General features: G+C 39.4%; 1 protein-coding gene across 7 annotated transcripts in view; it reads left to right on the top strand.

The window, feature by feature from the left end:
* TASP1 (taspase 1) overlaps positions 1-16,047 on the top strand; it is a 238,846-nt gene that overhangs the window by 96,597 nt on the left and 126,202 nt on the right. For 4 of the 7 annotated variants that reach the window (XM_089896556.1, XM_089896555.1, XM_022594130.3 and 1 more), the window contains 2 exons: positions 5,005-5,124; positions 10,323-10,401. In XM_089896556.1, the coding sequence (XP_089752682.1) occupies positions 5,005-5,124; positions 10,323-10,401 (199 nt within the window). The remainder of the gene's footprint in view (positions 1-5,004; positions 5,125-10,322; positions 10,402-16,047) is intronic. The other 3 variants (XR_002647452.2, XM_089896558.1, XM_089896557.1) reach the window with 2 other exon arrangements.

The following is a 16,047-nucleotide window of genomic DNA, read 5'->3' on the forward strand; positions in this document are numbered from 1 at the left end:
AAAGGTGTACTGGGAAGGTTTGGTATCTTTAAAAAAAAAACAACAACGTATTATTATTGCATTAGAATAATCCCACCATACATCAGTTTCAGGATGCACTTTTACACTTGAGATATTATTCTTATATTTTAGCTATTTGATATTTGAGTAATTCTGTACAGAAGAAAGACCAAGTTAATGAGATAAGTAACTGATAGATGGTGTCTCTTGGCAGGTTTCAGAGTTCAGAGTGCAGGTTAGAGGCTTAATTTTCATGTGGAAAGTACCTACATTTTGTTCTGATGGATTTATTAGTTTACATATGTTACTTAATTTGATTCTTACAATAACTGTGTAATAGCCATCTCCAACTTGGAGCAAGAAAAATGAAAACTTTTGACATTAAGCCCAACAGAGATTACTAGATCCTTGGTTACTTCAAGAAAGCTTTATTTCAGTCTTTTCCATAACACATGCAATCTCTATGCCAACTTTATATACATGTGTTTATTCTGATGGGAACTATAGTTTATGCCACTGCTTTTTAGTCACAATTTTATCTAAAAAATTAATGCAACTAGCATGTTTCAGTCAGGGACAATAGGTCCATGTGTATCTATGTGGTGCATGTACTTCTAAGTATTTATGGAGTGTAAGAGTATAATAGCAGTTCTATATAATAACAGTCATTGTGTGTTTTTAGCCTTTCTTAGATTTCATTCTTGTACAAACGAGCTCTGTGAAATTATTATAGCCAGTGTTTTTCACTCAGTTTATCTGCACTTCATAAAAATGCTTAAATGTTATTTCATCATCCTTCAAGTTGCTTTTCAGTGTGTGAAATCTGTGAACTAATTCTTGAATATTTATGAAGTAATTCTGATTTTTGCAGGTGTTGCAAGCCATTAGGAATATTTAGCTTAATTTGGAACAGGATTCTCTATTTTTCGCTTGATTTTTCATTTTTGAAAAAGAAGTTACAGTAAATCCATCTATGTATAATCCTTTTGTGGCTTTCTATAGTAGTTTGGTTAGGGATAAGAGTTATAGTTCACAATATCCCGATTGAAATGCTAAGAGAATTGTTTTACAGATAACGTATATCATTGTGTATATGTTATGTGTCCCCTCAGTAAGATTCTACTTTATAGAATGTTTGAGTAGGATCAGCAGTCACAGTGAATAAAAAAAGAACTAATAAAGAATACCCTTTCCTGACTTTGTTGTTGCTGTTTTTGAGGAAAGTTATTTTATAGTGCCTCTTTATTTGCATGAGAGTTGTCTATTTCTAAAAGAACCAGTAAGACTAATAAGATCATACTTTAAAATACTTTGTAGTATGTCCATGGTGTTATGGTTGTGGTGATATGCTGCCAGTTGGTAGTTGAACAAGATAGAGCTTAAATCTTTTACGCTGACGTAATGTTGGTCTTAGGTGGTTTAAGTTTCTCCTTCAGCAGATTTGTGCCTATAAAATTATTTGCCTTAGAATGAGTAGAGCAGACATCTGGCTGATAATGACCTTGTGGGATGCTATCAGACCTTGTTTCTCAAAGTAGGGTCCATGGAGCAGTAGCATCAGCATCACTCGGAGGTTTTTGGATGTACAGTCGTGACTGACTCTAGATTACTCCATCATAATCTGCATTTAAACAGATTCTCCAGTTGATTTGTATGCACATTAAAGTTTGAGAAGCCGTCCTGTAGATGACATAAGACTTGGCATCTGAGCAAGAAACAATCTCTATCTGAGGTTGCAAGGATACAAAGATTTAGGAATTATTTCTTAGAAAAATGAAACAAATGTTCATCTTAAAAATACACTTGTCTTTAGGATTATCTCTCTTTTCTGGAATAAAGTGTGTCCAATGCATTTCTTTTCTTTGATAATTCCATCTTATCTACCAAAGAAGACAGACTCCACTTAGTCTATACCAAATGAGTAAACCTGATTATTCTTAATCTTCCCTAAGATAGTGTCATTCTCTGGCCTTGTATGAAATTGACTCTTGAGAAAAGGAGATGGAAGACTGACGTTAGAATGGCAGGGCATATATCGTCACTTACTGGGCTTGGTTTTGTTACACCAGGGATAGAGATGTGCTTTATTTACTCCAAATTTATTTATTTATTTATTTATTTATTTATTTATTTAATTTTTTTGCTGTACGCGGGCCTCTCACTGCTGTGGCCTCTCCCGTTGCGGAGCACAGGCTCCGGACGCGCAGGCTCAGCGGCCATGGCTCACGGGCCTAGCTGCTCCGTGGCATGTGGGATCTTCCCGGACCGGGACACGAACCCGTGTCCCCTGGCATCGGCAGGTGGAGTCTCAACCACTGCGCCACCAGGGAAGCCCACTCCAAATTTATTTTATTTTTATTTTTTAAATTTTTATTGGAGTATAGTTGCTTTACAATGCTGTGTTAGTTTCTGCCGTACAGTAAAGCGAATCAGTTATATGTATACATATATACACTCTTTCTTAGATTTCCTTCTCATGTAGGTCACCACAGATCATTGAGTAGAGTTCCCTGTGCTAAACAGTAGGTTCCCATTAGTTATCTACTTTATGCATAGTGGTGTATACGTGTCAATTCCAATCTCCCAATTTGTCCCACCCCTTCTTCCTCCCTTGGTAACCGTAAGTTTGTTGTCTACATCTGTGACTATTTCTGCTTTGCTGATAAGTTCATCTGTACCATTTTTTTAGATTCCACATATAAGCGATAATATACGATATTTGTTTTACTCTTTCTGACTTACTTCACTCTGTATGACAGTCTCTAGGTCTATCCATGTCTCTGCAAATGACACTATTTCGTTCCTTTTTATGGCTGAGTAATATTCTATTGTATATATGTACCACATCTTCTTTATCCATTCCTCTGTCGATGGACATTTAGAAGATGTACCACACCTTCTTTATCCATTCCTCTGTCGATGGACTGACTATCGTAAATAGTGCTGCAGTGAATATCGGGGTGCATGCATCCTTTCAAATTCTGTTTTTCTCCAGCTATATGCCTAGGAGTGGGATTGCTGGGTCATATGGTAGTTCTATTTTTAGGTTTATAAGGAACCTCCATACTGTTCTCCATAGTGACTGTACCAATTTACATTCCCACCAACAGTGTAGGAGGGTTCCCTTTTCTCCACACCCTCTCCAGCAATATATTGTTTGAATATTTTTTGATGATGGCCATTCTGACCGATGTGAGGTGATACCTCATTGTAGTTTTGATTCTCATTTCTCTAGTAATTAGTGATGTTGAGCATCTTCTCATGTGCTTTTTGGCCATCTGTATGTGTTCTTTGGAGAAATGCCTATTTAGATCTTTTGATTGGGTTATTTGTTTTTTTGATATTGAGCTGCATGAGCTGTTTGTATATTTTGGAGATTATCCCATGTTGGTTGCTTCGTTTGCAAATATTTTCTCCCATTCTGAGGGTTGTCTTAAAGAATAAGGATGTCCTGAATGTCTGCTGTTTGCAGAATGAAACAGTGGATCAGACCTTTCCTCAGAGGTTTACAGTCAGGTTAGGAAATTATCCTTAAAAGTCAGACAACCTACCACCAGAAGAACTGTGACATTCTGGGATATGGCCATGTTGATCCACTGGCTGGTCTTGCCCAGCTGCTGTTAAGAGGGAGAGTAGGGACACAGCACTCATTTCAGTCAGTTACACCTGTTGTATCAAAGTAAGTACTGTCATAGTGGAACAGTATATTTAGGGGGAGTTAGAATTTAGAGAAATAACCAAAGAAATGCAAACATCTAGGTATACCTTCTCCTAATAGACTTAATATAATATTCATTGTGGCATACTCTGCCTCTTCTAGTTTCCTTTAAGGAAAAATCTTTTGTTTGCATTCTGCTTCCAATATTTCAAAACTCCCTTCAATGTTTTTCAACTTCTGAGGCAGCCTTGGGATCCCATTGACTTTTCTGGGGCTAGCCTTAATGTGGTATTTCAAAAACCACTCCGGCAGGTACCTCCTCAGCACAAATGATGTCTTGCTCAGTAAGTAGTATGAGCATAAACCACACAGGAGGGAGAGCTGGTCTCATTGAACATGGGCTTCTGCCTGACTCTTTCATACAGACTTGAGTGCTAGGGTGAGGGTAGGGGTCTCAGGTTCTGGGGCACCAGTGCCCTAGTGTAAGAGTACCACCATGACCGCTATGAACCTAAAGACCTGTAGTAGCCCTCCTTTTTAATACATAAAAAAGATAATTTTTCATGAAACTTTGTTCCCACTTCCTTTACTTCTGATTTTTATCCAGCAGTGTAAAGTTTGTCTGCCTTGCACAGGTGAACCAGAAATCTTTGAGGTAGGAGACAGCTGCTTGTGGTCACTACATGTGAAATGCCTTAATAAGCATGTGGCACCTGGAACAAGACACAGAAACACAAAGATGCCTCCCAAGAATGTGCAGTTTTCTGCCACATGATTGGCAACCATGTTATTAATATAGCAGAGAAGGGAGCTTGCCATTTTCTCACAAGGAAGGAATTATAAAAGAAAATTGTAGCATGGTCTACACCAAGACTAGAAATGTCACTCTCTTCATTTATTGTGCTGAATATATTACTTTTAGAAATTTGTATATAATATTTAAAAAATACTAATAAGGACATTTATTAGTTTACTTACATCATAGATCTTTTCCTCTGTAAATTCTCAATCGTGAACTTAATTCTTGAGATTAAGGAGACGGCGATATACTGTAATTTATATTAAATTGTTTTTTTCTTCCTCCCTTAGAAAGGCACATTAGGCTTTTTATTAGAGAAAAGCAACCAGACACCCTTGGTTCAGGATCTTACAGTGGAAAATAAGTTTTGACTTGAACCGGATTAAGTGGCAACTTGATAATAAATAATTTCAGGAGATTGCTGAATGTTCCGGTTAAGGATTAGCTCAGATTTTGTTATGTCATGATCGTCCTGACAAGTGCTGTGTGGTCACATCATTGTCACACACTGTGCTTAGCGAACGCTCTGGCCACTTTTGCTCTGCAGGAGAATGACTCAGGCACTTTGGACACGGTGGGCGCTGTGGTCGTGGACCATGAAGGGAACGTGGCTGCCGCCGTCTCCAGTGGAGGCTTGGCCTTGAAACATCCAGGGAGAGTGGGGCAGGTAAGTGATTCTGGGGTTTTAAAACTAGTTTTCCAAGTCGAAACATGGAATTTTCTAGCCCACAAGTTTTTGAACCAGTAGAGATATTTTTTTTTCTTTAGAAAAAACAAATGATTATTGTTCTTAGCACTTATGTAGTATAAATCATCAAATACCTGTTCAGGATTCTTTCTAAAATTAAAACCTATCTCACAGTAATAGGGTTCTTCCTGATCTTTATAATTGGTAATCCTATGTTTGGCTACTTTCAGCAGTCTAGCTACTGGCCTGGGCATTTATCAGACATTTAATAAATGTGCATCCATTTCCATTTTCTTTCTTTGTAAATGTCATTCTCTTTAGGATCCAGCACCTGACTATATGGCTGCTTGCTTTCCAGGTGGAAAAACAGTTTTAGAGTTACATTTTGTATTTCCTCCATTCAAGGAACAGTAACATTTTGACCCTCTAATCCCTCCTCTGATTAGGCATTTCAGGTATTTTATAGACTGACTAGTAGTCCAAGTCACCAACACATGATACCACTTGAGAAGTCGAGATAGAAGGGTCTAACTTATGTGCAACTGGCTTATTCCCTGTTCACTTGTACATCTTCTTCACCCCTGACTCCCCATCTCCATCCAGCCTTTAGTACCCAACTGAGAATGAAATTTAACAATCCATTTGATCTAATAACCTTTCTGGGAATAAACCAATTTGGCACATTACTTACAGCCTTAATAAATATTTGTTGAGTGAACAAATGAATTGGACACCCTCACAGAATCTGTTAAAGTTGTTGCACAGGGTGTGGTTAAGCTCAGTGCTTGGATCTCGTGTTGCATCTGTAGCACCTCTTGGCATGCTCTGTGTGCTTTGTCTCCCATGTTTGAAGAAGAGCCAGTGTCACAGTTGCTTTGGACACGGTGGTTAGCTAGTGCTTGGAGCAGAGTGATCTGCTTCGTGGAGGACATCTTTGCAAAGCCCCAAGTGATGTTCCCTGATCTGCCCTTTATTGTGGACAAGCCACTCACAGTCCTATGGTGGGAAGGGGAAGGGAAGAATAATTAATTTTGTGCTACTCTTTGCCTACCATACAAGGGGATTTATGAGGAATGATTACTCAACATGTGGAAGTGCTTTGAACTCAATATAAAAAGCCTTTGTCTGGTCATGGTATTTTTCCACATTATAAAGCCCTGTGTATTTATCAAGTTTGGAATAAGAAAACCAAGCTCGGCCTATCAGATCTGGATGCCTCGGTGGAGAAAGAGAGAGAAAAGCCAGCAGAGGCGCCTTCATTGCATTGCAATTCCCATGACTTTCTTACTGGTTTTTGTTTGTTTTCGTTAGCAAAATAGCAACAACAGAACCAAGGATAGTGCTGGACTACGTTAGCAGGATATTACACCGAACCCTGCACGTGGGGTTGCCCTGGAAAAAGAAATACTGTAAAACTTAACACGTACACATTTGAAAGTTGCTAAGAGAGTAGGTCTTAAAAGTTCTCACTACAAGAAAAACAATTCTGTAACTGTGTATGATGACGGATGTTAATTAGACTAATTGTGGTGATCATTTTGCAATATATACAAATATTTAATGATTATTATTATTATTATTATTATTTTTGCGGTCCGCAGGCCTCTCACTGTTGTGCCCTCTCCCGTTGCGGAGCACAGGCTCCGGACGTGCAGGATCAGCGGCCATGGCTTACGGGCCCAGCCGCTCCGCGGCATGTGGGATCTTCCCCGACCGGGGCACGAACCCATGTCCCCTGCGTTGGCAGGCAGACTCTCAACCACTGCTCCACCAGGGAAGCCTTGAATGATTATTTTGTACACCTGAAGCTAATATAATGCGTGTCAATTGTACCTCAATTAAAAAAAAAAACAACCTTGCATATTGATTTGCCCCACTTGTCTAGTTTATGAATGCATAGTTTGTGAGAGCTGATAAATCAGGAAAGGGTGTGGAGGAGTAAAGAAAGGTGCTTACAGGAAAACACAGTTGCTTAATCGTGTTATATTGCTCAGATAGAGGAGAAGCAATAAGCCTAGAAATATGCAAGCATCAGATGGGAGGTAAAGAGCCGTTCTTCTTGAGGATCAGGACAGAATGAAACAAAATACTCAAGCAAAGTATTTAAAGAAGCAAAGATTAATTATTTTTTTAAAATGTGCTGAAACTAGCTATTCTTATATACATTTTAAATGCACAAGTAACTCTTTAAAAATTTTAGCATATTACCCGTATTACCCAGCTGCTGAAGTGGCAATTTGAATTAGAACTTGTTTGCTTCCTCAGCTTATCGTAATGGTTAGAACTTACAAACGGGACACGAGAGGGAAATTATTGTCATTATGTTCTACTCTCCCCTAACCCTCACCCTACCCACTCACAAACAGGCAGTTGAGTTAAGGGGCTAAGAGTGTGGATTTGGGATTTAGATAAAACTTTATTCTAACCATCCCCCCCGCCCTTACCAGTCCCCTCCCCATGGACAAGTTACTCAACGCCGTTAAGTTCTACTTTCCACAACTATAAAATGGGGATAAATAGCTACCTTACAAAGTTCTAGAAGGTTAAATGACATAATTCATTTCAGTTGCTTATCATAGTGCCTCCTAATAACAGCTGCAGCCTGCTGTTTATTAATCACTGGCTCTGTGCGGCAAGTGTGCCTACAAGACTGTGAGGTGGGTGTTTTTATTACTGTCATTTTATAAAAGAGGAAACAAAGACCCAGAGAAGATTAAATTATAATAATATCATCATTTGTATGACCTACTTTTACTGCATGTTAATAGCTTTGATAAAATTTTACTACTAAAAAGAAGGAAGCCTTTTGCTGTTGCCCTTGTTTTTAAAGACCTGCTTAAGGTTGTTATGTTTTATCCAAAGGAGTGGATAAGAGACGGACAGTCTCTGATTCTTTCTTTTATCTTAGCCATCACTGTCTCAGTCCAACCAATTTCAGAAGGTTAAGAAGGAAGACAACTTTAGGTCATGAAATTGAGGAGAGATAGCATAGAGAGGAGAAACAAGAGTAAAACAAACTTCCTTTTCATGGCCTCCACTGGGCTTCTCAGGGGTGTCTTTGGCCATATTTACTATTTTTTAGGTGCAGACTCCTGGTCAAGATAATTGTGGGAAATGGAAAGGGCAATGGGCTAAGATCCAGGGTTTCCAGTGAAGGAAGAATGGGCCCTTCCACCGAGGTCACATGCTCTCTGAGGCTTCGGCTGACCCAACACCCAGCCTAGGTAGTACCAGTGGAATGGCTTATCCCACAAGCCTGCCATTTTATTCTGAAATCCATATGTTGAATTAATTCCATAGAGCTTTTAGTTGCCACTCTCACCCAGCTGTCTTGTGTGTTTTAGAAGCATGGTGTTTTCAATATGTCTGCCATATCAGGGGTGTTGTGTTCAGTTCTTGGTTCTACTTTTAAGAGGAGTATTGTCATTGACAGTGGGGGATGGCAACTGTGGATCACACGAACATGGTCAGACTTCACCTCCAATTATCCTGGACTCTGGATCATTTCTCAAGGAGGGTCATTAGGGAAGTGGGGTGGGTGTGTGCATCTCAATGTCTTGGGGAGCAGTTCACAAATTCTTTGAGAGAGAAAAGAGAATCAGGGCATTAGAATAGATGTTTTCGAAAGTTTGGAGAACTTTAGGGGAAGATTAAAGTATTTCCAGAGAGTAGACCTAGGATTGGTGGGTGGAAGTTAAGGAAGAACTTTCCACCAGTGGAAAGTGTCCAGAAGGGGTATATGTTCCCACATGAGGCGGTGAGGTTCTCAGTATCAGCAGTGCCTGGGATATTTCACAAAAATCCTTGTTCTGGGTAGAATATTAGAGCAAATTAGTTCTGAAGTCCTTGTAAAAAAGAATAAAATATCATAGAAAGCTGAAGTCTGTCTGGTCACCATTCTCAGTCTAAGCTTCTTCTTCCAGTCCTCACAAGTGAGTTTCTAGAATATAACAGTACTATTTTATGGGGGTATCTTTTGCCTTTATCAATCACAGAGAATACTGAATGTCTTGTAGTTTGCTGTTTGTTTTCTTTTTAACTCAATAGGTTTCAGAGTTTCTTCTGTAATAGTTCTTAAAAATCTTTTTAAAGAAACTTAATCCTTTTTTCTAATGTTTGAAACAAATTCCACATATTGCTATGCCAATGTTTATTTAGCCATTTCTGTACTGGTTGAATGTATGTTGTTTTCAGTATTTCATTCTTATCAAACAGGTGATAATGAATATTCTTGACCATGCCTCCTTGTATTTCTCTGTAATAGCTATCTAAGGGTTTTTCTAATTCTGCTTCTAAGGAATGGAACAGTTATCAATTGTGATTCCCCTTCCAAAGGCAGAGAAAATCATTGTGAATATTGAAGAGGTGAATCCAGACATTCTGGGTGGCACTGTTGGAAACAAAATAGGAATGATTGTCACACACTTTTATAAAACCACAGCAGCTTATTGTGTTCCTGGTGGTTTCAGACATATAAATTTATTCCACCACCTCACAAAGCAATTAGCTTGAACAGGCCTTTTTGTCTCCTTTCTTTCTATCTGGCAGAATCTAGCACAGTGGTGAGCAGATACTGGGCCCTTCGGTGTATACCTGTTTGCAGTTCCTGTTGTGCCATCCCGAAGGAGGCAGGGAAAAGGCAATAAAACCTAAAGCAGCATTTGCTAGAGCGTGGCAGGAGGACCACCTGCGTTCTGGGCTCCTAGGCCTGGGTTAATGATGCTGATCCCTGGGCCAACCTCCAGACCATCAGGATATCTGGGAACCAAGGTTCCTATCATCATGCTCCCCAAGAAATCTGACTCACACCTAGTTTGACAAGTGTTATTTTAAGGCAACCACAGTGATTTCAAGGAGCCAGAAGAGCAACACCTGGCAAACTACAATAGAGGGAAGATTTTTCAGGGAAGGAAAAAATTGCTGTTGATGAGACTAAGAAACTTTCTTTTGCTATTTTCTGAAAAATTTTAGATTAGTACATAGCTGAAAATATAGTTTTGTTAATGTTAGAACCATTGTTTGGGTAGGTCTTATACAACCTCTGGTTATCGCTCATTTGCTATACATCATTATTAGATGAGGCTTTATTAGATGGGTATGATTTCTGTCTTCTGGTGAAAGCTAGTACTTACATATAATAATCTTAAAATATTGTATTTATCTATTTTTCCTCCCAGGCTGCTCTTTATGGATGTGGCTGCTGGGCTGAAAATACTGGAGCTCATAATCCCTACTCCACAGCTGTGAGTACCTCAGGTATTTGCTGCTTTCATGACCATTTTTCATAACTTCAACCTTGTAGGTCATTTAATGATTGAAAACCATATTTTTATGTAAAGACAAAGCATGTGCTAAGACGTCACATGGAAAGAACATTGATGCCTGAAAAATCTTTGATATTTGGGAGCTTTTGAGAATTGTTTCATAATGTAAGTATCACAGTATAGAGTATAAAGGCTTTGCTAACATTTTCAATACAACTTTGGAGTTAACTAAAATTTAATTGTATTTTTAATGGATTTTTTTTTCTCTAATGACTCATGATAGTACCAAATTCAGGTCAAAATGATATAAAAGTAGCAAGGCATTTCAGAAGCTAAGAGGTCATTTCTTGAGTAAAATGTTGACATAAAACTTACAAGGTGTATTTCAAACTGTGTAGTTTATGGCATCTACACTTTTGATAAAATGTAGGTCCTTTTTTTGTATTTGTATTAGAAGAGTCATTTTCATTTAGAAGTGTGTGTGTGTGCGTGAGAGAGAGAGAGTGAGTGTATGTTTGGGGGGAGTGGATTTTTAAAAAAATTTTTATTGGAGTATAGTTGATTTATAATGTTGTGTTCGTTTCAGGTGTACAGCAAAGTGAATCAGTTATACATATACATGTATCCACTCTTTTTTGGATCCTTTTCCCATATAGGCCATTACAGAGTAGTGAGTGGAGTTTCCTGTGCTATACAGTAGGTCCTCATTAGTTATCTATTTAATATATTTTAGTGGGGAGTAGATTTTAATGGGCAGAATGGTTGTTGTCTAGACCCAGGTTTTCATATGCTTTTGCCAGACGTACTTGAAGCTCTTCATGTAGTTGATATGCATGGTTGACATAATAATATTGGTTCATCCCCTTTGCTGTGCTGTCTCTCAAGTTACAGTCCTAGGCCTTTCTCCCCGACGTCCTCAGGCCTTATCAGGAGGCCGGTAGACATGGCTGCCTTTCCTTCCTTTCTCTCTTCAGTTTCTTGCCACGTTGTTTTCTGTCCCACTACACTGACCACCCACCCAGTCCAAGAGCCCTCCTCTCCCGCTCACTCTTGCCTCTCTGTGGTCTCTGGCACAGGTCACTCTTTTCTTTCCATGTCCAGAATATATCCTGAACCTCTCTTGGTTTTTTCTGCTTCCCTGACCTACTCCATTTTGTCCTTCGTCACACGGACTCTTCCCATTGCTAACGACCCCAGTGTGGGCCTCTGCCGGCTTTTCTTCATCTCACTGTGTGCTTCCTCTCGGTGATCTGGTATTATTGCTGTTGTTCTCATGATTTCAGCGGTTATCTTTTAACATATTGGCTTCCACGTCTATCTCTACTCTGGACTTTTCACTTGAAGTCCACCTGAGTTCTTTCTGCCTTCCTGTCGGATACATCCCTGTGGGTGTTATGTGTGCACATGAGATTCAGCAGCCCAACTGAACACCTCGTTCCTTATTCCCACGCCTTGGCCATCTTTCTCCTGTACTCTTTTTCTCTTTTACTGCCATCACTATTCTATCTGGTCAGACTTGAAATCTTGGTACCATTCTCACATTTGTAGCTTCTTTCCATTTCTACTGACCTGACCCTGTTATTTCAGACACCCAAGCTCCTGCCCGCCTGTTGTAGCAGCCTCCTGACTCAGATCCGTTATTTGCATTGGTGGAAAAATTTGATTTTGAGCCACTCAGGTGAAGTCCAAACACAAATTAATGTTGAATCTAAACCATACTAATATAATAGACAAAAAATTGTTTTTCAGTCTCTCCATTTTGAAGAAATGAGCATAATGTAGTAATATGAGTTAATTTTTAATTTAGTATTGCTGGCACATGAAAATCTTTACACATAATACTTAGGAATTAGCTTGTGCATAATGAAGTATGGCCCATGTCTATGGAAAATTGTGGTATTTGAACAAACCAAAGTCTAAAATAGGTAATTCATTGTTCCATTTTTATTTTCCTAAAGAAATATCAGTTGGTATCATGTGTTGTGTTGACTTTAATTTTGGTCAGTATGTGGTTCATGAGTTGGTTTGTTGCTATTTAAATGTTAGGAGACCTGAATTATACTTGAAGCTGGAATCATGAGTGTCTGTCTCACTGTGTCACTTTGGAAAAGACATTCAATCTCCTTGGGATTGTCCACCTCCCTTTTTGAAATTTGGTGATGTGGAATAAGAGCACATAAATCTCTATAGATTTGATTCTGTGAAGTAGATGGCAGTGGGTGGGTAAAGTTAAAATTGTAAAATTAAGGTCTTTCTCCCTTCCCCTTGAATATTTCCTTCTTTGCCCATCTTGTATCCACTGAAGATAGTTTTTTATATGACTAAAGATAACTTTAGGTTTCCAGTTTATGATATCTAGTGTAGCTTTTTAACTTGGATGCCCAGCTCATCATGTTATATCCTTCTTAAGTTTAGGAACTAACCATCATCAGCCTACAGAACCTGAGGATAATAGAGCAAGTCTCCATTTGCTTCCATCTGTGGGACTTTGTGTGATTGCTTCGCCCTTGTTTCTCCTGGGGCTGTTGCTATGAGGTTGACGATGGAAACACATGGCAGAGTTGGGTGACCACGTCAGAAGCAAGGTGGAGCACAGAATTTTGCAACTGTTTGGTCAAAATAAAAAAGACATGTGCCTTAGGCTGCTGCAGAAAATCCAGAGACCTGGCCTACATTTTAGGTTTATAGTTCTTGGAAGGTGATAATTGAAAGACAGAGGGAAGATAACTAGTTATGGTCAGGGTAGGGCTCTGCTAAGGCCAGACAGGCGATGGGGTCATTAGCCTGTGGGATAAACTCCAGCATGTTGTTCTCATCACGGCGGGGAGGAATGAGTGGAGAGTGGGGAAGAGCGTAGCGGGGCAGGAGCTGACCTTGCAAACTCTGACTAATGTTCCGGCATCTTGGAAACTTGCCGAGCTAGGGAGGTTCTTGTTCTGATTCTTCCACTCACTGGCTGAGACATCCTGGCAAGGAGTTATCTGTACCACAGGAATAGCACCTATCTTAATATTTATGAGGATTTAATGAGCTGACGTATGGATCTCTAGATATTACTCATCTTACACAACTGAAACCTTATGAATTTTGAATAGCACCTCCCCATTTCTCCCTTTGCTAACTCCTGGCAGTCACCGTTACCCTCTGCTTCTACGAGTCTGACTGTTTTAGGTGCCTCATATAAGTGCAGTTGTGCAGTGTCTGTCCTTCTGTGACTGGCCTGTTTCACTGAGCATAATGTCTTCTGGGTTCATCCATGTTGTCATATACGGTAGGATTTCCTTCCTTTTAAAGGCCGAATAATATTCCGTTATATGGATATACCACATTTTCTTTTCTTGCTCATCTGTCAAGGACATTTAGGTTGTTTTCATATCTTGGCTATTGTAAATAATGATGCAATGAACATGGGAGTGCAGGTACCTCTTTGAGATCCTGATTTCAATTCTTTCTGATAAATACACAGAAGTGGAATTGCTGGATCATATGGTAGTTCCATTTTTGTTTTTTGAGGAACCTTCATACTGTTTTCCATAGTAACTGAACCATTTTACATTCCTACCACCTGTGTATGCAGGTTCAGATATCTCCATATCCTCACCAACATTTATCTCGTCTTATTTTTTTTTTAAACGTCTTTGTTGGAGTATAATTGCTTTACAATGGTGTGTTAGTTTCTGCTTTATAACACAGTGAATCAGCTATACATATACATATATCCCCATATCTCCTCCCTCCTCCGTCTCCCTCCCACCCTCACTATCCCACCCCTCTAGGTGGTCACAGAGCACAGAGTTGATCTCCCTGTGCCATGTGTCTGCTTCCCACTAGCTATCTATTTTACATTTGGTAGTATATATTAGTTCATACCACTCTCTCACTTTGTCCCAGCTTACCCTTCCCCCTCCCCGTGTCCTCAAGTCCATTCTCTATGTCTGCGTCTTTATTCCTGTCCTGCCCCTAGGTTTTTCATAACCATTTTTTTTTTTTGGATTCCATATATATGTGTTAGCATACGGTATTTGTTTTTCTCTTTCTGACTTACTTCACTCTGTGTGACAGAGTCTGGGTCCATCCACCTCACTACAAATAACTCAATTTCATTTCTTTTTATGGCTGAGTAATATTCCATTGTATATTTGTGCCACATCTTCTTTATCCATTCATCTGTCGATGGACACTTAGGTTGCTTCCATGTCCTGGCTATTGTAAATAGAGCGGCAGTGAACATTGTGGTACATGACTCTTTTTGAATTATGGTTTTCACAGGGTATATGCCCAGTAGTGGGATTGCTGGGTTGTATGGTAGTTCTACTTTTAGTTTGTTAAGGAACCTCCATATTGTTCTCCATAGTGACTATCTCTTGTCTTTTTGATAATAGCCATTTTGACAGATGTGTGGTGATATCTTGTGGTTTTAAGTTGCACTTCCCTAATGACTAATGATGTTGAACACCTTTTTCATACACCTGTTGGCCGTTTGTATGTCTTCTTTGGAGAAATGTCTATTCAAGTCCTTTGCCCATGTTCTAATATTGTTTTTTTGCTATTGAGTTGTAGGAGTTCCTTATCTATTTTAGATATTTACCCCTTTTCAGAAGTATGGTTTATAAATATTTTCTCCCATTCCATAAGTGTCCTTTTCATTTTATTGCTTATTTCCTTTGCTATGTTGAAGCTCTTTAGTTTGATGTAGTCCCACTTGTCTATTTTTGCTTTTGTTGCCTGTACGTTTACTGTAATATCCAAGAATAAAATAGACCAATGTAAGACACATACACTAGAGGGAAAAAGAGACTGCCAGTTATATTATGACACACGGCTTTCTCATCACTTAACACATGGCTGTTGCTTTACAAGAAACTATAGAATTGGGGATATTCTTCCAACGAGAAATATTTGCTTCCCTGGTAACAATGTCATGCCCTTTTGCTATTTCCATGCCTTCCTATGTATACAGTCACTTTTGGTTTGAATCGTGTATCATACCGTAATCGTTTTGAAGACACTATAAATGGCAGTTAAATGGCAGTTACACTCAAAACACGTAGTTCCAACATGGCACACAACTCAACCGAAGGGTCAACAAATGGGAACAGCTGACCTCTAGAGGCAGCGGTGGCTGTGTCACAGCTGCAAGCTAGAGGACAGCCATGGGAGGATGCCATCAATTACAGTGCACCTCCCAATTTCCAAAAATTTAAAATGTGAAAAAAAGTGTACTTTTCTTATTCTCAGCTTTTTTGTGAAAATAAATAATTAGTTTCAAGCTTTCTTTAAGTGGTGACATAAGCTCTTGAGAAAAGGGGGCTTGTAGGACTTCCCTGGTGGTGCAGTGGTTAAGAATCCGCCTGCCAATGCAGGGGACATGGGTTCGAGCTCTGGTCCGGGAAGATCCCACATGCTGTGGAGCAACTAAGCCTGTGCACCACAACTACTGAGCCTGCACTCTAGAGCCCGAGAGCCACAACTGTTGAGCCTGTGTGCCACAAATACTGAAGCCCAAACACCTAGAGCCCGTGCTCCACAACAAGAGAAACCACCGCAATGAGAAGCCCGCGCACCACAATGAAGACCCAGTGCAGCCAAAAATAAATAAATAAATAAATTTAAAAAAAAAAGAAAAGGGGGCTTGTGG

The sequence above is a fragment of the Delphinapterus leucas genome, chromosome 15, assembly GCF_059928025.1.
Source record: "Delphinapterus leucas isolate spDelLeu-1000000601 "Yukka" chromosome 15, BTC_Dleu_Yukka2, whole genome shotgun sequence".
Classification (NCBI taxonomy): domain Eukaryota; kingdom Metazoa; phylum Chordata; class Mammalia; order Artiodactyla; family Monodontidae; genus Delphinapterus; species Delphinapterus leucas.